At 37.4% G+C, this 26,298-nt stretch overlaps 2 protein-coding genes across 3 annotated transcripts; one reads left to right on the plus strand and one right to left on the minus strand.

Moving 5' to 3' along the window:
* Nucleotides 1-3,058: 3,058 nt before the first annotated feature.
* On the minus strand, nt 3,059-7,023 carry LOC133735143 (MLO-like protein 10). Of its 2 annotated transcripts, XR_009858775.1 has the most exons (8): nt 6,623-7,023; nt 6,298-6,532; nt 6,052-6,174; nt 5,286-5,343; nt 4,913-5,124; nt 4,490-4,606; nt 4,185-4,245; nt 3,059-3,390 (listed from the first exon to the last, which is right to left on the minus strand). XR_009858775.1 is itself a non-coding variant. In XM_062162556.1 (7 exons), exons 4-7 carry the CDS (start codon nt 5,117-5,119, stop codon nt 3,356-3,358), a joined length of 420 nt encoding a protein of 139 aa, XP_062018540.1. In that variant the 5' UTR covers nt 5,120-5,124; nt 5,286-5,343; nt 6,052-6,174; nt 6,298-6,603; the 3' UTR covers nt 3,059-3,355. The 2 variants fall into 2 exon arrangements, 1 of the variants encoding a protein (XP_062018540.1); XM_062162556.1 differs by lacking the exon at nt 6,623-7,023 and having other exon boundaries at nt 6,298-6,603.
* A 15,942-nt stretch (nt 7,024-22,965) lies between these two features.
* On the plus strand, nt 22,966-26,028 carry LOC133735968 (transcription factor bHLH95-like). The gene is made up of 3 exons (XM_062163404.1): nt 22,966-23,523; nt 24,521-25,036; nt 25,866-26,028. The coding sequence occupies exons 1-3, from the start codon at nt 23,050-23,052 to the stop codon at nt 25,968-25,970; spliced, it is 1,095 nt and encodes a 364-aa protein (XP_062019388.1). The 5' UTR covers nt 22,966-23,049; the 3' UTR covers nt 25,971-26,028.
* Nucleotides 26,029-26,298: the final 270 nt, after the last annotated feature.

Genomic DNA, 26,298 nt, shown 5'->3' on the forward strand with positions numbered 1-26,298 from the left:
CAATTTCTAATTTGATATTTATATTATCATGTGTAGGATCAATAGCATTAGGGTGGTTCTAGTTGGACCTCCAAATTTGATATTTGGACCTCTAATTTTTTTCAATTATTAATAGATTTTGTCAAGTCATATGAAAAGACAAATAAAGACAAAGTTAGAAAAATGAAAAAAAAAAAAAAAAAAAAAAAAAAACTCTTCTTACCTTCCCCAAATATAACATTCAATTAAATTGTTTTTTTTTTTTCAGAAATTTCCTTACATTGTCATATAGTTTTATAATTTACCTAAAACAATTAAGTAAAAATAATAATTTTTATACATGGCCTACAATTAATACAAAAGTAAATTCAAAACAATCTGATTTGAAATTTCCTTAAATTATATTCATTGAATATTATGATATAGTTATTACTCGATCTTTCAACCCAAAACCCATGAAATCCTTCTATGAAATCCTTCTTTTAGCAAATTCAAAGGAATTCCAGAAACATATCAAGATCGAGAACCAACCCTCTGATTAATTTTGGTGGAGGAGAGATCTACTCATAAGAGAACAATATCATGTGATTTTGATTCATTCTTTTTCTCATGGTTGAATATAGAGATAAAAAGTAGAGTAAGAGATTATTGTATCTCATGTTCAAGGGTGTTTTGGTAAAAATAAGGAGGTCCACTTAGCTTTTCAAGTATCCTAAAAAGTAAATTAGAGGTCTACTAAGTATAGGAGGTCCAAATAGCAAATTTGGAGGTCCAACTAGAACCACCCATAGCATTAAGACGATTTGAAACCTCATTTTTTGTATCATATATATATATATATATATATATAATTGAGCATATTTAGGACATTCCCCATTAGAAGGTAATATAGAACCCATTAAATGATGAACTTGACCACTAATTTTAAAAACATAAGGTCCTGATCCAGTATTTATTTTATAATCAATTGCTGCTCCCATTGATGTGAAAGAAAACATTGAATTATAAACTATGATATTCTCTCTGAAAAGTCGGCTTTCTAAACCATTATTTGGATCCAATAATTTTTCAAGAAAAGCAGGTGTTGGTTTTGGCTTTTCAAGTCTGATTTGGCCTTTCTTGCAACAATTTGTATAAATAAGAGGTTCATTTGATGATGATCGTTTAAGCGCCTCTCCAGACCAAAAAGATGCGTTACAGTAGGAGCATGTATGAATATTATCGCCTGAATCTTCATACGTCATAGTTGATACTGTAATCAAAATTTGATATCTTGTCAGCAATTCATATTTTATTATCATTTCAAAATAGTAAGTGAAATCAAGTATGAATTACCTTGTCTACTTCTTTGATATACTGCTTGCCCAACTGTATACGTAGCTTGACCTGAACACCAAATTTGGGCAAAACGATTAACCCCAAAAATAAAGGCTACTTGTATTCTAAAAACATGAACTGATTATTAATTACAAAAAATAAATCTCTTATTTCAACTGCACGCACAAATTGAGAACAATCGTTTTCTAAACACCGTGATGCCTCTACACGTGAACATCAATACTATTTATTTCAGTGTGTTTTCTAATGTTCGTCATATTAAACCAATTGTACAGATTATGTATCATACCTGTGGCAAAAACGTTTGAGTTTGGATTGCTGAACACACACTCCTTTTCTATTGCAGTAACATTTCCTTCATCACTTCTTAATCGTTTCTTTTGATGCTGAAATACGTTGACATTGTTGCATTGAGAAGTTCTTGATTCAGATCCTGTAAACAAAATCTAAAAAATGTTAGTTAGCTTGATTTTGCAGCTAAAGCATTCATTCAATGGAACACTTAAGATTCAATAATTAATCTAGACTGGAAACAGCACCTTCAGCCTTAGTTACACTGGTATAAAGATTTTGACAATCATATATTTCTTGCATTCTTTCTCTATCATTATGATCTCCAGCCTGATGCTCTTGTAATAATCTCTTCATCTTGCTGTGCCTCATCTTTGGTGCCATAACTGCATTCAAAAGTACATAATAGTTACAAATGACAAATGATTACTCCTTATAATAGACACACTAATCATAATTGCTACAGAAATTAGTAATAGACTAAACATTATTCTGAATTCTTTTTAGGGTTAGTTACAACTTGTAATCCTATTAATAAAGTAAAGCTCATACTAAAATACTACAAAAACAAAATCAAAAATGATAAATAGTGAACATAAGATCATAATTTATTAAAATCAGATGAAATTGTTTAACTTTTGATCCTCCTCATCAAAGCTCAATTAAATTTGTTTCATCCTCGCGGGAAAGGAAAAACAGGAAAGGATAGCTCAACTATATTACTTTGAATTTTGTTGTAAATGAGATGAGGTAAGCTAGCTAGATACACATAAATATGCAACATCAAACACATAGATGCTTAACTTGCTTATCCATTGAAACACAAAAATAAAGAACTAAGGATATACTGTGGGCAAAGTCATAGTCAGCCTTATACATTTTGAAAGTTAGGCATTTAAACTTATAAATGAACAAATACAACTGCCAACATATTAGCTTTCACTACACCAAAAACTGCATCACACGACGGTGAAAAAACGTCGTCTGATTTGAAGACTCACCGTCGTCTATCTCGATGTTGTCTGATGAAAAATCAGACGACGGTGAATTCACCGTTGTATGATATAAAGTCAGTCGACGTATATTCCTTAACACCGTTGTCCCAGAACTCGACAGATGTCGGACGCATCCATGCGCAGCACTTGTGTGCAGCAGTTCACACAACAGAATTTGCTTTTATGCCGTTGTGGGTTAAGATTTTCATACAACGGTTTTGTAGTTTGTCTGTTGTGTGATTTAGAGTAAGACAACTGTGTTCTAGTATTTTCTGTTGTATGAGTTTAAAACTAGATGATGTTAGTTATTAAAATCCATTGTGTGATATGACTGATATCTATGAATGCGTTGTGTGGATACCCAAATTCTGAATGGATATAATAGTGATCAATTGGAAGACAAATTGAATGCAAACCATCAAATGATCAATATTTGTACCAAAAGGATTGTGATACATCAATTCATCAAATATTGAATTTAAGGAACATTGTTAAAGCATTCATACATATCATAGACTAAGAAGCTTTTAAGTTTCCTAGGTTTTGCATGATGAAGGAAAGTATAGCTTGGTAGTCCATGCTTGATCTCCCAATGACCCTTGCTTGATCTTACTATTCTTTTTTTTGGTAGCTCCGGCTCCTCGGGTCTTTCTAGCTCCGGCTCCTTGGGTCTCTCAGGAGCATTGAAAAGAGCAGCCAAAAGTGCTTTTTGTAGATCAAATCTCTCCTTTTCTTTTCTTTTCCAGTAGATTCTACTGCATTTGTATTTGAAACCCTCTCTCCATTACTGCAAGAAGACAAACATAGATAAGTAGACTTATGATTGTATAAGTCAAGTACTTTAAGTACTCACCATCTCCTCCCTTCCCCTCTTCGCATAGCAAAGACGGCGATAATAATTAGTAAGTATAACAAAAGTAAGGACAGAACAATTATCTCAAATAAGACAGAGAGGTACTAGGTACTAGAATAGCAATAACTAATTTGTGCTTGACAGATTTCTACCTCTACTCTTAGTTTGCATTTTAATAGTATGTATATTGTATGATGACATAAAAGTAAAGGCTACAGAAATGAGATCCTCTTAACAAGCAGTTTATTCAAATCTATGATGTCTTATATCTCCTTAAATCTGACGTTGAGAAACTGATCAGATTTTCCATGCTCAGTAGACAAAACAAAACAAAACAAAGAAAGAAAGCCACAAGAGGTGTCAAGAAACTGCCTTTGGGGTAAATTGCTGACCACCTAATCAACTATCCGCAACAAAAAGCACTAAACTCCAGAATTCTAAATGAACTAAAACATAGCTTCAGTATCGTTTCCTCTCAATTCCATTAATCATAACACAAACTCCAAAATGAAACACACATCAATTAAAACTTGACCAAAAAGGCATACAGCATTCCTTGCTGGGTGTGAGACAAGTAACCAAAAGGTCAAGTATATATGAAAACTAATATACTGCTTTTGAAGAAACAAAATGAGGCCTCAAGATGACAAGTATAGAAATTTCTGTCAATAAGAAGGGGAATGCTTCGAGTTCTAAAAATAGTTTATGTACATGAAAGGATCATATACCATTTGAGAACTCATAGCTATGCGATGAAGTCTCAGCCTCCCATGCCTTCCATCCTCGAATCTGTGGAAAGAAACATTCAGCAATTATTGAAGATATATTAGATGCAAAGTTTATTAATTTTTTGGATGGTAAGGATCCCTAAATATTGTTTAACATGGATCGAGGACCCAACCAGTTCATCAAGTTCGCATCATAAACTCATATTTCCATATAATCAATGATAGAGACTTACTTATCTATGCATATGGACCTTTGATTACTAAGAAGACACACAGAAAAACATGCAAAAGTAGACTTTTCATACCTTTAGCCTCCCAAGAAGCATTGTGATAGCACTGTATGCTACGTGAAAGACAGCCAAGAAGAATATGAGGATGTGCAATTGGTGCAATCCATTAATAGAGATCAGTGGCTCAAAACCCTGGTAACAAGAATCAGATAAGTTAACATCCGATAAGAGCATAGTTGCTTGTTGTTAGTTGTAATTTGGAAAATCTTCAACTTATATGGGATATAGTAGCATGCTTGATAAAACAAAGAACAAGCCACTGGACCCACCCTTGGGTTCAGATAAAATGAATTGTTCTATCCATATGTGACTCACAAATTCAATTGCTAAAGAAAGAAGATACATGCTTGGACATCTCATTTGCATAATCAACAGAATGATGCTCTCTACTGTCAATCAAATGGTCAAGTTTAGTGGTGAAGAATAGGGCACACTTACACTATTGCATGAAGTAGTAGTTGTAGCAGCTAAAAATCGACGGTCAGTCGATAAGAGTCTTCTGCGACTTGTTGATTCTTCATCTTCCGAAGCAGTTGAAGATTGACTACATGGCAGCATAGTGTTTGCAACCTTAAGCGGAATACAGATTTTGGCAATGTAACTTTGACCAAAGGTCAGGATTAGTGAAATAAAACCCAGAATCATGAGCTCTGCAACAATTTCATCACAAGTCAAATGTGTATCCATAGTTTGCTATTTCAGACAAAGATTCAATTCCAAAATAGTGAGAAAAGTTGGTTTAAGCTTTGAATCACTTTAAAGCATCCTTTGTGATGAACATGATTATGAGTAAATGTGAAGTGCATCTTACCCGCTTTAACCTTCTCCAGAGCTTCAAACAGACCTCTCTTGTGCCTCTCCGAAAGCCACTGCATTGAAATTGTTTCTTTTAATGAAAAGAACCCTCATAAAGTGACATTGCCCATATTAAGACAATGTTCATTACATTTACAGCACACCAATTTCCTCATATCAAGAAATGAATGGATTTGAAATCATCAATCTCATAACAAGAGACAGGGATGACAACGAACAAGAAACAGGGATGAAAAGAAAGAACTGTGTAAAATGAAGAAAATTCAACATTGATATTTGCTCGGTTATCATTTCATCTAGAATCCCAGCACTGAGGCACTTTCTTTTCATCCAAACAACTCAAGAAGTCATTACCAAGTCAAAATGATCATACAAAAGAAACAGAATTTCCCAAAATATTATTTTGCTGGAATTCACAGCCTCCATCGTATGAAAGAAACTATAGTCTATTGTAATTGCTTCTACATAGAAAGACAAAAAGACAGAATTCTTGACTAAATTGGGGACCAAAATGGTCACCCCCGCATGATCAGGAGAGCACACAAGAGTCAAACCACCAATTATAATAGGCTCAGAAAAACTTGAATTGCGATCCACATTCTGCATTAATCACTTACACTAAAAACTAAGAAACACAACACTAATGAGCAAAATGGTATTAAAAGAAACCGATTTGAAGTAGAAACTAAGAAACCGCAGAACGAATGAGTAAAAGGGTATTCAAGAAACCGATTTGTAGTTACAGAGAGAGAGATTAGTACCGTTCCAACTTTGTGCAGGACCTTCTCCAAAATCAAAGAGATGATGATGATAACAGCACAGACTCTGGCGACGGCCCAAGTAGGTGTCCGGTCCAGCTTACCCCTTGAAGATCTCTATGGTGTCTGCATCCAATTTAGGCAATAATCAATACATAATCCAGAACATCAATCACTTCCACCTTAGAATTAACACAATGTAATAGAGGGTTACTGCCAAAACAAGAACAAAGAAATCGAAACTATTACTTCTTAACGACAAAGAGAAAGCTTTCAACAGCCCCGGAACGAGCTGGAGAACGAGTCGAGGTCTTCGATGGTGACTATGCCAAAACCCAAAAATGTTGTTGCGGAATGAATCTGTTTCTGCATGTCGAGGTCTTCGAAGGCGATGACGAGAGGCTCGAGATCCTTCGGAATGAGCTGGAGAACAAGTCGAGTCACAGATGGCTAGACTCAACCCCCAATTCCATAGCAGAGAACACTACGCCGACGAAAACCCACTCAATCAAAACAACGAAGCATTAGGAAAAAGGGGAAAATCTAGGGTTTTGAGATGGAGAGAGAAGAGTACCTGACGGCGAGGGGGTTAACGGAGTGGAGACAACGTGCGGGGAGAGGGAGGAGAAGCGCTTGGCGAAGTGGGTGGAAGCGGCAGGGAGTAGTGATCGGATGGTCGGAGAATTGGACTGTGGTGATGGGTTCTGAGAGCAGAAGAAGAAAAGCGAGAGAATCGGAAGATGAAGAAGAGACGAGTGGTGGAGGAAAGAGAGGAGCGAAGGAGAGGGATTTAGAGGGTTGAAATTAAGTGTGGAATTGGAAACTGGGGAGAGAGGGCCGAGAGAGGTTTCACGAGACAGAGAGCTTTCGCGGAGGACTGAGAGATTCACAAGAGAGATCGAGGTTTCACGAGAGAGCTTCGGGGAGGCTATTCGAGAGAGAGGGTTGAGAGTCTTTGTATGTCGTGCTAGGTTTTGTTTTCCTTCTCTCTTTGTTTTCTTTGCACCATACGTGGCATGGCAATTAAACCTAGAAAAAAATTGTCAAAGTTACTCACACAACAGAAACCTCACCCAACTGTCGTCTGAGAGTCGCACTAAAAATCAAAATGTGAAATCATGGAGGGAAACATGGCGCCTACAACATTTTAGCTCAAAATGTTGCCGCCCAGTTCCAATTTCACACAACAGAAAATCTTAATTCTGTTGTATAATTTCCACAGCTTGCACTAGCTAGGCCTATCTTAGGGAAGACATTCAAGCAAGCTTCCTCAAACTTTGGTGCTCAGTTTTTCAATCATACAACGGAAATAGTGAAATCCGTTGTACTTAGTACCCCAAATTTCAATGTTTCAAGAGGCAACCAAGACTCCAAAGTGGAGGGAAATCTGCCGCTAAATTTTTTAAGACTCAGACGACGGACAATACTTAATTTTGTTGTGTAATGTAGTTCTGATAAAAAAGTTATCACTTTATTGACATTCACACAACAGAACATCACTAATACCGTTGTACAATCGAGTTTACTTAAACACACAACGGATGATTTCTGTTACGTTGTGTGATTAGTGTTGTGTGATGCAGTTTTTGGTGTAGTGTTTATACCCAAAATCCACGAAAAACACTAAAATCGACATGCCTAAAGACTCATACAACGTTAAAATAACGGCAAACAATCTAGAAAAGAACAGCGCTCAGAGAACCACGCATACACCTTTTTGCATAGAAATTATAAATCTGAAGAACTCAAAACAATCTATGAACTAAACTATACATTCATAGACACTAAGTTCCTAAAGTTTACATCAATCTGAAAAAAAAAATTGAAAAAAAAAAAAAAAAACATTGGAAGATAATTGAATTATTGAAATTAAGAGTACAAAGCAGATGGTATAGATCAGTAGTGAAAAGTTTGAAATTGTGACAGATCAAAAGCATACCTTGAAGTTGTTGTAATTAATCACCTAGATGTGAAATTGCAGAGCAAACAGAATCTGTAGAAGATAAAAACTGGTATCAGTTTAAAATTGATAACAATAGATAATCCAATAGAAGCCGTATTACATAAAAACTAATAAAATAATAAGCAAAACAGAGTTTTGATTTCTAATGAGTTTCTTCTATTTGTTTCTGCTGTAATCTATGAGTTCTTCGGTAATGTTCATACATCAGTTGGTAACTTTAGAGTATATATAGAATTTGTAATGAACCTCTCACGTCATCACAAACTCACAATCTTATCACTTACCAGTAGAAAAAAAAAATGAAAATAGGCATCATACAATTGAAGCCATCAAATCAAGTGAGCCACCATCTAGTGTTGCATAAAATTCACAAACAAATAACTCAATGAAAACCACAATCCGACATAATCGAAGAACACCCAATACCAAGAAAAGAACCCCAATTCTTATTTTGCCTTGGCTGAAAATGAAACCTCTTGTTCTTTTGCTGATTAGTCTGATCATGAAAAGAAGAAAGAATGAGGAGTATTTCTACATAGCCTACAATCAATTCCAAGGTTAGAAACTCAGAACAAAAGCAAAGGCAAGAAACCCATAACCCAAACTTCTATTTAGAATAGAAATCATTCAAATCAACACAGAAGAAGATCATTGAAATCAACACAGAAGAAGATCGAGACATGAACGTAAAAAAATTGGTAGAAGAGAAAAAGAGAGAAAACAGAATGCTACCTAAAAACCCTCTACCTCTCTTGGATGCTTCTCACGTTTCAGGGCTGTTTCACCTCTGCTGATTTCAATTTATAGTCTGGAAGAGTTGATGTCGGTGTAGAGATATCGGTGTAGAAGGATGCTTCCAGAAATTTCAATTTATAGTCTGGAAGAGTTGTGTCGGTGTAGAAGGATGCTTCTAGAAAGGGCAAATCGCAGAACTGAAAATTGGGGTAAAGTTCAGATCGATCTAGAACTTGATAAAGAAGACAAAAACCAGATATTTTTCAAAGAATCTGGAAACACGGTTTGGAAATTGACAAAAGGGTATGAAGATGTTCACCTTGATATGAATCCAAAAGCAAGGGCAAAAGCGACTTTTCAAGACCTGATGAACAGTAGTAACAGTACCCACCCAACCGGCCTTTCGTATATAGTATAATGTCAATCCTGTTAAGAAAGCTACAATGGGTTGACTTACTTGCCTCATTTGCGATGGAAAAGCATGGTGTATCTATATACTCTTTATTTCTCATCATAGTAGGTATTCTTAGGATATTAGATTTCATTTGGTTGTAATTTAGATTGGTACATATTGGATAATAAAAGTTATGTTAATTTGTTAGAAAGATTACCCAACACACACACACACACACACATATATATATGCTCTCTTTCCTTCAATCTTCAAAAGCATCTTGGCTGGAAGGAGTTATGATAGAATATGACTTGTTTATCCCGACATAATGGGCGCGCGCGCGCGCACACACACATAGATGTATATGCTCTCTTTCCTTCAATCTTCAAAAGCATCTTGGCCGGAACGAGTTATGATAGAATATGACTTATTTATCCCGACAAAATGGGCGGAATGGCTATCGTAATTCCTAAAATATTCACGACTTTAAGTATAGGCATACCCCATCTTTGTTAGTGTTGATGGGTAAATTAATAAAGGTGAAAGTATCAATCAAATTTTATTTAGTCTTATGTCGAATCAAAACTTACTTTGGCATCAGAGATGAGGGACCAGTAAAAGATACTAATAAGAATATCTCTATTTCATTAATTATTTAACATTTAATGGCTATATCTGTCAAGATTTATAATAGAAATTATGGAGCAAACATCTTCTTTCTAGTCTAAATATAAACATAAGTAGTATGAGCCCGACTTAACAGTTTTTTCTTTCCAGAAAAGCCTTTTGAGAACTAATTTTCGAGTCCATTTAGGGGTTTATTATTCCTTGGAAAAGTTAAGAATGGATTCTCTTAATTGCATACTAATTGTGAATATCTCTTGTCTAATCCAATGTAGAATTTTAGGAATCAATTTAGTATCTAGTGTCTTGGGCCCCAATTATCATAGTAGAAGCTCAATCAAACACAAGCAACAAAAGATTCAAAGAATTTTGGTGATACTTAAAAAATAAAATAAATAAATAAATAAATAAAAAAGATAAACCTTAGCCCACCCAATTTTACATATGTCAGTGAGAATCGAACTGATGACCTCTACAATATTGAAATTATAATTTACCAACATGTCACAGCTCACCAACAATTTTGGTGATACTATCTTTTCATGATGATAATTTGTTAGCAATCTATCGACCAAATAGTCACCCTCAAGTATAAGGGGTACAAGTAATAGTATAGGTATTTAAGAAAGATTGTCGAACTCACGAGAATTGGATTCCTTTCACTAGCTAGGGTGTGAGGCTAAGGAGAGCTAGAATATGCAAATGTACAATCACGAACCTAGAATCACAAAGAAATCTAGAATCATGGTGAGTATGTGCAAGATGGAGTCATGATTTGATTTTGGTTTTTATTATAGTTTTGAATTGAAAACAACTAGATGCTCAAATGTAAACTAAATTACTGTAAACTAAACTAGTGATTTAATAGACGAAAGTTAGGATTTAGATTGTCTACCACTAACTTCCCTTGCAAGTATTGATGCATTTCAATATGAATGATGCTAATTTAGTTAACCAATTTCTCTCCTTGCATCCCTCTTGGGTATGACAAGGGACATGCTCCTTTTGTGATATCAAGCAACCTCTCTCGATTGTAGTACTTAACTATTTAAGTCATGCATTTCAATCCGGTTAGGTATCTATTGCACTACCCTAAGTGCATAGAGTTTGGAGATGAAGAAATCATGCAAACCAACTATGCTTATCTCTAAGTGATTGCAGTGTTCTAAAAAACGCTCTAGGCGGCCGCCTAGGCGCTGGAAGGTAGATGACCGCCCAGATTAAGGCCTAGTCGCTCGAAAAATCGTATTTGACTTTAAGCGGACGCCTAGAAGAGCTTGACGGGCGCCTAGGCGTTCTGGGCGGGCTGGCAGCTAACCCCATGTCTCTCTCCTCAACTCTCGCCGCCTCTCTCTTTCAATAGGCCGCCAATCTGACTCTGAAAATCCTTCTCTCTCCTTGACAGTACCTCTCTCTTTGACAATACCTCTCTCTCTCCTCGAATAATCAATCTCTTTCTTTCTCTCTCCCCGTAAGTTCTCTCTCTGCACTGATTTTGTTAATCTGACGAATCGTCGCACTGATCTTTCCTATAATTAGAGGCTTTCTCGATATATTTGGTTTGGATTAAAATATGGGGGGAGTGAGTTGCTGAGAATGAAGTCAGGGCTTGTGCGAATGGCAGGGAAGAACGAGGAAATACTGGGACACGAAGAGGTGTGATGCAACACGAAGAGGTGTGAAGCAGTTGGTTAAGAAAAGATACATTGAATCTTTGGTTAGTAAGGAGCCACGTGCTGCTCCATTTTGACAAGCTTAACATAAATAAAAAAATTATATATATATTTTTTACCAACCATAATTAGATAGATAAGTTTATCTTCTCAAAAAAAAAAAAAAAGTCTTTATACGTTTATAATTATATAAATAAATGTTATAAAAATAAAATTAAAATTAAAAAAATAAAACCGCCTAGGCGCCGCCTAGACCCCTGGGCGCTAGTCCCCTGACCACCGCCCGACTAGCGCCTAGCGATTTTTAGAACCTTGAGTGATTGTAATTCACACACTTACATGAAGACCTAGTGTGCTTTCATGCTTTAACATTCAAAAGTTACCAAGCTCTAAACATTATACTATGACATGGAAAATACACATACTCAAAGTAGGGCTGGGCATTTTAGCCCAAAAGCCCGGAAGACCGGCCCGACCCGTCACAACCCTGCCCGTACGGTCCGGGCCCTAAAATTTTTTCACGCGAAACGGTTCGGTCCGGGCCTGAAGTAGATAAAAATGGTCCGGGCCCGGGCCTTGTGTTTTCAGAAAAAAAAAGCCCGTCAGGCCCGTATATACCATTATTAGGTATTTATTCATTATTTTATTCTCTCCACGTCTCCACTCTTCTCTCCACGCGTCCAATCTCTCTCCTTCTCCTTCAGTTTTTTCTTCTTCTTCATCCTCTTTACTTCTTCGGATCTTCCTCTTCCGCTCGATGACCTCGCCATCAAATCATCACATTCGCTCTTCTTCAAGACCCTCCAATCTCGAGGCTTTGACCTCAATTTCAAGCTCGCCGACGATCCCAAGATCGGGTTACAGAGATACGGCCAGTACACCTATGACGCCTTGATCCTCTTTTCTCCCACCGTTGACCGCAAGTCTCTCTATTCCCTATGATTTGGTTTCTGAGAAATTTGCAGAAGATGAAAATGTTGATCGATTGACCTAGGGTTCTTGGTTTTCATCTTGAGATTGCATACCCAACTCCTTCCTCCACCATTGACCTCGTCTGCGCTGCGCCATCGCTCTCCATCTCCACCACTGACCTCTGATGGCTTTGATTTGTCTCTGTGTCTCTGTCCATCGTTTCCCTATCTACATACCCATGATGAAGCTCATAGATTTTGGATCTGAACCATTGTCGAATCCTATGCTTTAAAATTTCTGATGATTTCTAGTAACTGTAAATGTGCTTGTGGTTTTCTGGTGACTACAATAGCATGGCTTGTGAAATGTACTTGAGCTGGAAATGTTATTAGAAATGTGCTTGTACTTGTGAAATCCGATTGAAGAAAGTTGTGTTCTTGCTGTTCTTGTGACACAGGTATTTGGGCCCAGAAGCCCGGCCCGAAATGAAACTGGCCGGTCTCGGGTCGGTCCCTGTTGGTGTCAAAATGGGCCGGTCCCAAGCCTAGTAAAATTTTAGTTGGGCCCGGCCCATGCCCAGCCCTAACTCAAAGTAGTAAATATTAAGCATATGCATTCAACTCTTGAACTAGCATTAGGCATGTTAAACAAAGTTGCATCACATCATATTATAGCATCAATCCATACAAGATTGGCTAGGTCTTTCTACCTAAACCCCAACAAAATACTACTCACTCATAATTACATATATTAACTTCATAATCAAATTAAAACATCAAAATATAAATTAGAGTAAAAGGGATAGAGTTGGCTTAGTGGTGTGCTGGATGGTCCCCAAGCTCACGTCTTGGTGGTGATGGTGATGGTGATGGTGCTGGTTGTGATTTCCTCTTCTTCTTGCTCTTGAAGATTTGATGATAAAAGATTGTGAAGCTTGAATTATGTATTGTGTGAATAGGTGGAGTAGATGAAGAAAATGATGATACAAAAGAGAGAAATGATGTAGTAATTGTGGTGTTATTGGAGGTACAAGATAAGAAATGGTGGTGGTGATGGAGAAGATAGAGTTAGGGCTGGGATTTAGAACCGTAAAACCGAAGGAACAGCACCGAACCGCACCGAAAATCTAGGTTCGGTTCGGTTCTACAACATATGTACTTACATTTTTTTCGGTTCGGTTCATAGCAATGCCTTCTCAGTTCGGTTCCGGTTCCGGTTCTTGCTTTCAAAACCCCCCTAGAAACCGAAATACAGATGTTTGTGTATAATTGGATATTAGGACGAGCTTATTTCTGTAAAATAGACCCTTTCTCATGTGATCAATGCGATCATAACCTTCCATTTTAATGATCTTATCTCCTATCCATTGGATCAAAACCCTATTTTTCCTATCTCTCCGACTGGATCGACTCTTCCCTCAAACTCTCACTCTCTCTGTCTCTCAGTCTCCACTCTCCAGCCGAGAAACAAAAACGGAGAAGCCCTTCCAGCCCAGACGGAAAAACTGACGACCTCCCTCCCTCAAACCGACGACCTCACTCTCTTTGACTGGATCGACTCTTCCCTCAAACCCAGACGGAAAAACCGACGACCTCCCTCAAAAATCGCGAAGACGCGGACCCAGAAACATCGCGAACCCAGAAGGCAGAAACATCGCGTCTTGCCGTCTTCGATTTGGTTGATGCAGCCGGCCCCGTCTGCGATTTGGTTGATGAACCATCTTCAATTTGTGTTGGCCATGGCTCAATGTAAGCTTTCATTTTTGTTGCTCTACTCTCATCTTCGATTTGTGTTTGTACATCACTCTTTGCCCGTAAAATCCGACGAGTTTTTCCTCTTTGTTTGAACCCAGCCCTGCAGTGAGTGCAATTCAGTTTGACAGTTTCATTCGTGACCAGATTTCCCAATTTCTCCCAATGCAATTTAAAGGTTTGCCCTTTTTCTCTATTTTTCCAAATTCTCCCACTCATTCCAGTTTGCAGCTTTCCTATTTTCCATTCAAAGCTTCAGTTCAAATAGTCGGGAATTAACTAAATTTGCTTTCTTTATAGGCTTTAGAGGTGATTGAGCAAAACCCAGAACGGCAGAACCCGGGAACAAGCAAAGAGACAAAAGGTTCTTGAATTTTTTTCGTGTTAGATGGGAATTGGAACCGAAAAACCGAGGAACCGACCCGAGCATTGTCGGTTCAGTTCTATATCGGTTCTTGATACAAAAATCAGCAAATCTGAACCGATTTGCACTTGTCGGTTCCGGTTCCGGGTTTGGTACTTGAAACTGCAAAACCGACCCGAGGCCAGCCCTAGATAGAGTAGTATGGATGTTATGTGTTTGAATTTTAGAAGGTGGATATGGAGGTTTTATGGAGGAGATGGAGAGAGAAAGAAGATGTAATGAGGTGGTATGAGTGATGGTTTCTTCCTTGTGAGAAGAGATGCTTAAATAGATGGAGAAAGAGAGGTGTGAAATGATGATTGAAAAGCAAAGGGAGCAGCTAGCTTCATGAATGGAGCAAAAAGGAAGAGTGTTGAAGTGGTAATAGATCTCAAAATTAAAAGAAAAAAGTAAGGGAGGGATGTTGTAGATTAGGGTAGGTAATGATGATGAAAATATGGTGATTATACCCTAAAACCTAGCAGATTTTTTGGGTGATGATGATGGTAGACTTTTGGGTAATATAGAGAATGTTGAGATGATGTGGAAAAAAGTGAAAATGGATGGAGTTGATTTTGAACCAAAAGATTTAAGATTTGGTTGTGATAGAATGATGATGAATGGATGTAATGAAATAGGTAAAATATTACTCCTCCTCCTTACTCCTCCATGAACATAGCCAGAAAATACATGGCACCACCATGAGTGGTGGTGGGTCGCCAGAATTTAGAATTTTACTTTTTGCTCCATATTTAAACGTTATTTTTCCTAGCTTCGATTCTCCACTTCAAATCTCAAAATGGATGTTTTCTTCACTCTTGCAATATTCTTAGATAATTAAGAAAATGATTTAGTGAAAGCTAAAATAGACTCATAAATAAATTAAATTCAATATTTAGGGGAATGCATATATATAAAAGGACTAAATTCAGTTTACCTCCTCCAACTTATGGGCAAACATCATGTTAGTCCCTGATCTTTTTTTTTAATCAAGATCATCCCTGAACTTCCCAAATGCATCATCTGTGTCCAATTCTCATAAATTCATCCAATTGTGACGTCAGATGGTGACTTGGCACTGACAAGCATGGCCCACTGTTCATCATTTGAACCCTTAAGTAGGGCAAAATAGACATATCACCATTTAAACTCGAAACCCAGTCTCGTCGGATCTTCCACCTTCGAATTTCTGATGCCGTTTCACTACATAAACCTGACGCTCTCTCTCTACCCTCACCTTCTCCTCCTTCTCTCCCGTCGAAAACTACCTCCTCGACTGCGGCGCCACCGTCTTTGACGATGGTCGCAGCTTTGTTCTGGACTCATCCACTTCAGCTCGCTCAAAATCTTGGGCTTTGGGGGCTCAGAAGATTGAGTTGAAAATTGTCTGAGAAGGACCCATTTAATGAATTAGAGGTGCGAGTTGATATGTAGGAGGACCCAGTAGATCCGAGATCGAAATTTGGGGGCTTTGAAGAAGAAGAAAAAGAAGAAATTTGGTCAGATTTGCCGAAGGGCTTGAAGCTGTAATTGGAGCTTAAGAGACCCAAGATCCGAGATGAGTTTTCTAGAGCTTAAAGGAAGGGTTTTCTGGTGGCCCTAATTGGAGCATATTTTAGTTTGGAGGTTTCTGCAGCGGTCCAGAGGTTCAGATGTGGTCGCTACAAAACATTCTTTGCTTTTCATTCTCTTACTTCAGTACATTCCCAGACTTCTTCGAGTCTTGCCGAAGAGTGTATCAATTATGGTTTTATGGTTATCTATGAAATTCGACTGATTTGGGTTGGGTTTGACCGAGGTTTGGAGTCACTCACTGACAGAGAGAGAGAGATGGCTATGTATCTATGAATGGAGCAGCCTACAATCCCCAAACCGTTAAAGAGATTCTCACAGATTTCAGGGGCTGCAGAATTGGCTTGGTCAAGGCCCTAACTACTGGTCTTTTACCTTTTCCTTTAATTAATTTCTGCTCAGTAGCTTCTACTTTGCCTTTTGAGAACACCCAGAAATGTAATTGATGATTCTGGGGTTTATGTTGATTTGAAGTTGAATTTTGAATTGGAAATTACCCTATTTTTGTCTCTTGTTGGGTCTAGCTTTTTTTTAATTTGGTTTCTGAGATAGCTCAGGAAGTAAAACTACCCCATTGAGGTGCAGTTCTAGGCTGAAGGGGAAATATCTCTTTTCATGCATTTTCGAATTGAGATTTTGCTTATTTGGTTATTTGTGTTCTGTATCTGAAGAAATAGATAGAGGAATGGTGAATTGAGTTCATATGAGAAACTGATCTATAGTCAGAATTAGAGAATTTGGAGATATATAGTTGCTTCATTTCATAACTTTGTTAATTAAAATGGCTTCAATGATTGTTGGATCTGATATTACTTTTTCTTTCTTCGTTTGTCCTTAATATGTCAATTTCCTTTACCTGCAAAATGACTTCTGGAAAATATGGAGAAGTGTTATGGAAGAAGAGAGAAGTGACGGAGGTGAGATGAAAATTTGTTTTTGTTTTTTTTTTTTTTTAAAGGTTATTTTGGGAATTTTGCCCTTCTTGTAGGTTGAAAATCTGAAAGTGAGTCATGTTGTCGGTGCCATGTCATTATCTGACGTCACAATTTGATGAATTTCTAAAAATTAGACATGAATGATGCATTTGAGAAGTCCAGGGATGATCTTGATTAAAAAAAAGATCAGGAACTAACATGATGTTTGCCCCTAAGTTCGAGGAGGCAAACTGAATTTAGTCCTATATAAAAATTATGGTCTAACACAATCTCTATTGATGATGATAATTCATTCAGAGGCATTCGTAAGGCGGAAACCAGGCTCGTTGTAGTAGCACCAATTGGACCACTCCGCATTACTTACCAACCTGTAATACTTTTCGTTAACAATGTCTATGCATGATAATAAATTAGAGACGTCTGACTCTCATTATAGAAAAAGTGATGTTGTCAAGCTAAATTCTTAATCTTGTGCTAATATTATTGATACAATTTAAGCAACAAGCGGTCACTTAGTAATGCTGCAATTACTAATTCATAATCATGCAAGTACCTTTTTTCTTTTCACATATATATGAACTTTCATTGACAGATGAAGAGAAGCCTTACAAATTGAAATAGCAAAACAACAACAGAATTAGAAACCCAAAAGCCCAGATTTCAAACAAAGAAATTAGAAGCACAATAATAAACTAAGAAACTAAGTAGGAGTGGACCTCCATCGTGAATGAGAATATGAGTGAAGGAGAAAGGTGGATTGTGAATCTAATCCAGATAACACATCCCCCCTTCGAGTAAAACAAGCAATATAATTTGTTGCTTGGTTAACCTCTCTACTCATGCCAGCTAAAATTGGGAAACACAACTATAACTAACTTCTCTAATGCTCTCTAATAGAGGTGCAACTAACCAATCTGAAGAGGTGTGGGTGCCATTTAGGAGAAAAACAAGTTGGAGATTATCTGATTGGAAAGTCAATGATGATGAAGAGAACCAATCTGAAGAGGTGTGAGGATATAGACTTTATAAGAGTTAAGAGAAAAAAATTTAATATGACTCAAGTTGTGAGAAAAACTCAAGGGGAGATTGAGAATTTTGGAGTATTTTCCTTTCAATTAAATCTAAGGTTGAGTGATTACAAAATCTTAATTTTGATCGTGTGATCATTTAGCTAACATCATAGGAACTTAGTTTGCTTCTTTAAACCGTCAAACTAGCTGGGTCTCAAAATTTGAAAGACTAGCTGTTGCTTATACATATATGGAGAGCACTGAGAAATCCAACGATCGATGGGGTTTCTTACTTTCTTGTCGTATATTTGCTTCTTTCTGAGAGTGAACAAGAAGTTATCTGCATAATCTGTTTCTTTTGGTGCAGAAAAATGTCTTTATTCATAAACTATTTAAATTTTAAACACCATGATTAATTAATTTGTAACTGCCATGCAAGTCATGGATGCTTTAGCCATAAACTATTCTTCCACTGCATAACAAAATGATTACGCGTTCACTTTTTCTTCATCATCGATCACCATTATCAAGATAGAAGAAGAAGAAGAAGAAGAAGCGTAGATCCTAGAAGGAGCCTAGAGGGGGGGGGGGGGGGGTGAATAGGCTCACAACCAATTTTTCGATCAATCCTGAGAACTGATATTGAACAGAAAGTATTGTAAATTCAACAAACCAACTAAAGCAATAAAGAACACATGTTTTGTTGACGCAGTAAAACTCTATAAAGGGAAAACATATATGTGGCCTTTACACTTGAAATACCAAAACCAAATCACTAATGAAAAATAGATTACAAGTTTACACCACAGGGATTGAACTGACCTCGGCAATCCTTCCTAGACTGACTCACTAGGCTGTGTGTAATCACTACTTGTTAATTGTTTATACAAGTGATACACTTTGAAATCCCAGCTATGAAACAAGCTATGAACGCAGCAAGTTCTTCTTGGAGATTTCACCTTTGAAGCTTGCAATACCCAAATGACCTCATGGGATGCAAGAAATGATTATGCATGAATGAATGAATGGTTTGTTGTTTTTCAAAGTGTTTTCAACATGGAACAAGACACTTTGAAAAACAGAAAACCAAAGGATAATTCTTTAAAGGGACTGAAAAACAAAAGTATTTTCAATACACGAGTAGGAACAGAGAACCCATATATATAGAGGAGGAAGAGGAAGGTCGGTTCACTCAAGGACCCCTTAAGCTCAATTGGAGAGGTAAACCCATACCCTTAATTTCAGATTGCACAAACCCATTCCCCAAATTTCAAATTGGAAAACCAAATTTAGAAGACAACTCCTAATTTCCTTAATCAAAGCTGACAAAGGAAGGGAACCCATGAAAAACCCATGGTTTTGTGAAAGAGATGCCATGCATGAGCTTACCGGAGCCATGATGAAGAGGGGTCTTCTTTTGATCTTCAAGGTTGAAGCTTGATCTTGGACAAGACAGCAAGCTAAGATAGGGTGGGGACGCACGACAGCAAGGCAGCAAAGCAGCAAACTGAGATGAGGTATCAAGTTGCAATTGAACTAATCTTCAAACTTGGCCTTGGCTTTCGACAGTAAGAGAAGAAGAAGCAAGTTGCAATCATGCTAAGATGGGGAAGCTGACAGCAAGGCAGCAAACTGATCTTCAAGTCTTCAAGTGAGTCTTTGACAGCAAGACAACCACAACAATTGTAATTAAACAATTATGGGCTTGGGCTGCATATTTGGGCTTTTAACTCTTGGGCTTAAAGGGTAGAGATGTTTTGTTAATGTGAGGAATGCCAAACATGATATACTAACAATCTCCCCCTTTGGCATTCCTAAACAAAACACTACTTTGCAACACACGACTAGCCTAACACTTAGACAGCAGCTGCAAAACAAGTCTGGAACAATTGCACAAGAAACACCAAGTGAAGCTTGGGCAATTAAAGCACAAGAAAAACAATGCAGCCAAGCATTTTAAGATCACATGAAGCATTAGCAATAAGGAACAACCACAAAGGCACCCTAATACTTCTCCCCCTTTTTGTCTAGGAATGACAAAGGGTAAATGCTATCAACAAGAAAAGGAAACATCCATTCAAGAGCACAAAATCTGCAGAAAAATGCAAATGGCCAACTTGGATAACATTTTTGAACTAACAACCTTCAATTTTGAAGAACACTAGGAAGACCACATGTATCAATGAATACTCCCCCTCAATATATGTAGCGGATTATTGAGAATTTAAAAATGCAAGCAAGTAAGGATGAAGGACATAGTCAATCCTAGATTTATCTTGACAAGTCAGGCAAATAGCCATAGACGATTGCAGAGCACATTTGAATCCCTCCAGATCCCACAAAGAAACTCAAGACAATTTTACAGTTCCTTTTTGTAAACACATCTCAAAGATGACATGTAGCATTTCGTGATTCTTGAAATTTTTTTTTTTTTTTTGAGAAACTTGAGCTAAACCATCCAAGGGATAAGAATTGATACACAAGAGATTACAAAGGAATGAGATGAAGTCCTATTTGTTTTCATTGATCCTTATCTCTCCATTTTTTTTTTTTTTAGCTCATAATCATTGGCTTTGTTCAGCTTGAGCTTTCGGAAATAAAACCATATTTTTGACCCATGTAACAAGTCTTATGTCAATGGCTCTCAAACCAGTTGGTTTTAAGGCATTAAGTGTAACAAGGACACTCCTAAGGACATATCAACTCGAGTCAAAAAGAGGATATCAAACAAGAAAATATCACTGGGGTGACCAAACCATTCCCTTTTCTTCCTAATCCTCATATCGTTCACCACGACCGAGGCCCGTTTACTTTCGACAGTAAGAGAAGAAGAAGCAAGTTGCAATCATACTAAGATGGGGAAGCTGACAGCAAGGCAGCAAACTGATCTTCAAGTCTTCAAGTGAGTCTTTGACAGTAAGACAACCACAACAATTGTAATTAAACAATTATGGGCTTGGGCTGCATATTTGGGCTTCTAACTCTTGGGCTTAAAGGGTAGAGATGTTTTGTTAATGTGAGGAATGCCAAACATGATATACTAACAAGAAGCTACTGCATCTCCCACTGCATGCATACAGGTGTACATAACTAGCTGTTTTTGTTGTTGCGTGAGTAACACTTCCCCAGAAAACCATCCCATAAAAACTCCAAAACCAGAAAAAGCCATACTATATGCGTCTGTGGTTTGCCAAGCAAGCATTAGAAAACAAAGAACACAGAAACGTACAACCAAGAAGGTTTTTACTTTTGTTTTATTGCTCTGTGCAACTGGAGTTGGTTTCTGTGGAACCAGGAGAAAGTCGGTTCACATCCCAAGCCCTACTATGTAAACTTTAATTTGCATGTAAATTTGTCTGGATTCATTACCTCATCTGGGTTAGGTGCAAACATAATTAAGTTTCCCGAACTTGTCCTAGTATAAATTAATTAATTGCCATAGATAATTGACTCTCGTTTACCATTTTGAAAACTTGAACCATATAAGAGCAAAAAAACAGACAGAACAAAAAAATTCCTTAGAAATTCATATTTTTGGACCATATTAATCCGAGAGTTATAAATTGCATTTAATTATATTGGTTTCTGCCTGGGGATCCATTGAGCTTATCTGGTTAAGAGCAAACACTGGTGAAGCTTCCCTTACTAAGCCTCTTATAATTAAGATTCTACATATATATGCTGCACTTGAGTCGTGGTCTATCTGTCCTTGCAAAACTTGATCTTCTCCTAAAACCTCCTCTAACTACTCCTATCATATTAACAGTTAGTGTAATTCACTTTGTTATTGACTGATTAAATGGTAATAACAAGACTTATATTAAAACAAGGTGCATTGTTGTGTGCGTTTAATCCCTTTGAAATAGAAAAATTAGAGTTTAGAATCGGCATATATATATATATATATATATATATATATTAAGGTAAAATACACGGTTTCTAAAGAAAGAAGAAAAAATTGCTTTGATTGGTGTGATGGTGCAGTTGCTTAATCTTGGCTTCAGTAGTTAGGCTTTTTTGTATAAGTGATTCTAGAATGAAGATTACTTGTTAAACCTCTGTACTCCGTTTAGGCTGAATAGGCATCATAGTTGTTTATTGCGGGATATTTTATGTATTTTCTTGATAGTGCCTCAGGGAAGCCGTGCGATTATATGAATTTTATTCATTCAAAAAACTGAAAAAGATATCCTTAGTTGTTATATAATAGATTACAAGTGGTTGCCGGTAAGTGTTTTCGAGAGGCTACAAATTTACGATCATTAATATATTCTTTTTCTCATACCGCCTCTTCTTAAGCTCCACATTGCAGAAACAAAACTAAAACATGAAAAAGTTTAACCACAATGGACATCGATTTTATCACTATAAACCACGTAGTCAAAATCTTCTGACCGGCTTATTATTACCTTGTTTATGAAACGGTTTTTTCAGAATGGAAAAAAATTTAATTTTAAATATAACAGTTATACCGTCTCAACAACCAAATGATAATATTTATGCTGATACGCACCGGACTAACCGTTAGCATTCAACCTTTCCTTAAGAGCACGTTCTATCCTGAATTTGGAATACTAGTTCCCCAATATACCGTAGTGCCACACCTAGAAATGACATAATAAATCTGACAAAAATAGGGTTTTTGATGCATATGATACATTTCTAAAGTAAATAAGGAAAGGGCATTATAGTAAATTGTGAACAATTTATTGAAGGTAAATAATATTAGATGGGTTTTCTTTGGTTAGGTGGGGTCAGTAACCATATGGTCCGGTCCCATCTCTCGTATAGCCTTAGGCTATCCGTTTTTGTTCTGAAGCAGAGTAACGGCAAAACCTTATGATTATATTTTGGGCTCTTCCTTACCAGCCGATTTCACCACCTTTTTAAACGCCTAGCTTCCTCACCCCCTCTCCCTCCATCCCTCCATCCATACTCTCTCTTTCTCTCTTTCTGTTGCTCTAATCTCTCTCTGAGTCTCTAGAGACTAAAGCTCTATCTGGGTGTGTGTCGACTGTGGGTGACAGCCATGTCTGAACGAGAAGCAGGAGCAGGAGGTTCTGATGGGGTTTTGTGGGAAAGCCAGTCATGGGTTAATTTGTCCAATTCTACTGACAATTTTTTGTTGAACTCCAATTCCGAGAATTCAGCTGGTGGTGGCGATGAGGGGGAGAATAAATTAGGGGAGAAGGAGAAAGAAATGATGGAGAGAGAAGATCGGGTGCAACCAGAAGTAGAGCCGGTGGCTGCTCCGGGTAAGAAGACTCTGGTTAAGAAGCGAGTTGGTCGAGGTGGTGGCAGCGGTGTCAAGAAGCATAACGGGAAGGCCACCAAGGGAAAGGGGAAAGGGAGTAGTGATGGGGTGGTGGAAGAAGGAAAAGGAGGGGGCGGTGATTCTGAGGATGATCATGAGCTGCATATATACACTGAGAGAGAAAGGAGGAAAAAGATGAGGAACATGTTTGCCAACCTTCATGCTTTGCTTCCTCAACTTCCTTCTAAGGTGATTAAATTATATATATAACATACATATGAGTTGAGGTTTTTAATTAAAACAAGTATTGCATGTCCCTCACCCTCGCTTCTCTTATTGGTGTTCTTTTCTATCTCTCTGTGTGATCTCTCTCTCAAGTGCTTAGAAAATTTTCGATCTTGGGAGATCCAAAAGCCCTAATTCTATTTGTGTATCCCTTCAGGTAAATGAAGCTATGTTAGCCTTTTCTTTTGCATACAATGGGGAGGTATGAGAGAAAGTTTGTTTTCTTTTTCTCTCTTTCCCTTGTATACACAGCTCGATCTGTCGGAGGAGAATTTTATATGTTTTTAATTTTTGATTTCATAGCTTCTTGAACGCTGCTGCCTGAGGTAGTCAAGATTCAAGCTATATCATATCACATATACCCACCACAGCTTCTTTACAGTTCGAGGTTTCTAACTAATAAATTAATTGAGTATTGCTCATTGCGCCTCTCTCTCTCTCTCTCTCTCTCTCTCTCTCTCTCTCTCTCTCTCTCTCTCTCTCTCTCTCCCCCTCGCTCCCTTGCTCCCTCCCCAGTTCTTCCTCTGATCTCTGTTGTTTTCGGAAAACCTTTGATATTTATGGTGAAAGAGACAGCCTTTCTATTAAATTGTGTTTCCCTTTAGGTAAATCAAGCAATTTAAAGCCTTTTTGCTTATAATGGGAATTTAAGGAGAAAGCTTTACTTTTCCCCTTGATTCTCTCCTTTAAGTTAAGTGGCTTTTTAAAGAGAGGTTTGCATGTTTTCATTAATGGTTTTTAGGCCACAAAATTTATTTCAATTAACTATTCGATATTTTCGTGTCAAGATACAAAATGGATTTACTTTAGTGTCAACTGTCAACACATATCTAGTTAATTTTGACTAAATATTGGAGTATAGCTACTAATTAATTAGTTTCAACAATTTGTTATAGTACAGATGCACCATCTATCTACTTCCATAGTTTCATATGATGATTTTTTATTTGAACAACTACAGGCTGACAAATCCACAATCGTTGACGAGGCAGTTAGCTACATAAAAAGGCTTGAGATCACTCTACAATCCCTACAACAACAAAAGAGGGAGAGGATGCGAAGTCTCCCAGGTAGCAGTATGGTCAATCACAATCACTCATCAGTACTTATGAACTCACAAAATGTAGCCTATGACTCAAGAGAGGCCTTCCTATCTTCCCATGCTTCTTCCAGTAACTTGGCCGCTGCTTCTACTACTACTGCAAATGGATTCAACATCAATCCTGATTTCAATCCGTTGAACCATTCACTCTCAACCAACTCACTTTCCACCGAACCTATAGTTTTTGAAACCTGGACCTCATCCAATGTCGTGTTGAACATGTGCAGAGATGAAGCACAAATTAGTGTGTGCAGCCCAAAGAAGCCAGGTGTCTTTACCCAGATTTGCTTCATTTTGGAGAAGTACAAGATTGTAGTGGTAACAGCTCATATTATCTCAGACTCTCATCGCAGCATGTACATGATTCAAGCACAGGTAAGAATGAGTATCCTATTAAATTCTCATATCTCAAGATCATTATAATTCAGCTTTATTATTACTCTAAGGTGTTACTAAAACTTTACCTGATTTTGGTCAATTTAAATGGTTTACTAATTGCTTTTAATGATGAACTACTGTATGTGTTCCCAATGTTGGATAAATTAGGGCTAGACTTAAATAGATTGTTTTCCCAATGTTTAGCACTTACCAACACAACCGCGCGGCAATGAGAGACGTTCTTTTTTCTCCCAACTCTGAATTTCAAAAAAGGGTCATGTTGCTAGTTAGTGGCAACAAGCCTGTTAGTCCAAAGAGCATTTTCAAGAGTTTCCCTCTCTATTGCTCCTACTTTTGAGAGAGAGAGAGAGAGACTATAGAAAACCCCTCAAGATTTTTGGAAGGTTTATGTAATATAGGAAACATGTTGGAGTAGAGTTTGAATAGTGGTTTGCGGAAAAGGCTTTCAATTGTCTGCATCAAAAAATAGCTAGATTATTGAGTTTGTGGTCGGAGTTGTTCTTGTTCGATCTCTAATACATTGGGTGTTTGTGGATCCTGGGAAGGAAGTTCATACCAAAAACGTGGTGAGTTCATGTCCATTTTTTAAGGTGTGGTGAAAACAAATGTGACTAGATAAAAGTCACCAAACCCTAAAATGTTATAGGTGAACAACGTACTCTAACCCTAGTTGGATCAATGCATTGCCAGATAACTGAATGATGTTCCATAGTTGAATTCCTTGTTATGTTCCTGTATGCGGCTTTCATTTAGTGCAAACTAACTTATGATTTCAATTTATACTCAACTGTTTTGTATCCAACAGCCAAGTAGAGCTCCTGATAATCAGTTTCTGGAGATGTTTCCAGCAGTCGAAATATTCAAGCAAGCTGTGAGTGAGATAAATGTGTGGATCGTCTCCACTTATTAAACTGCTGCTGGCACAGGTGGATCGAAACTGGACCCAGAAATTCAAACTCTCTGAAGTGTTTCTGATAGATAGCCTAAGAGTTGTTGTATTTTGTTAGCAGGACTATGTTATATGTATTGCCTTTAAATTTGCCTTTTCGATCCGCTTTGATGGTGTATGTGCAGTAAGCTAGCTTGCTTATTCAGTGCCCAATTCTAGAACTTTGAAATCGATCTTAAATTAAATATCTCTAGCATTTGCTTGAACGCGCTGACCCCTTTCACTCATCCCAAACCTAAATAGATAGTTACATTTTGATTGAAGGAAGCGCCATGTCCTTCGTGGTAGA

This window comes from Rosa rugosa, chromosome 3 (genome assembly GCF_958449725.1).
Source record: "Rosa rugosa chromosome 3, drRosRugo1.1, whole genome shotgun sequence".
NCBI lineage: Eukaryota > Viridiplantae > Streptophyta > Magnoliopsida > Rosales > Rosaceae > Rosa > Rosa rugosa.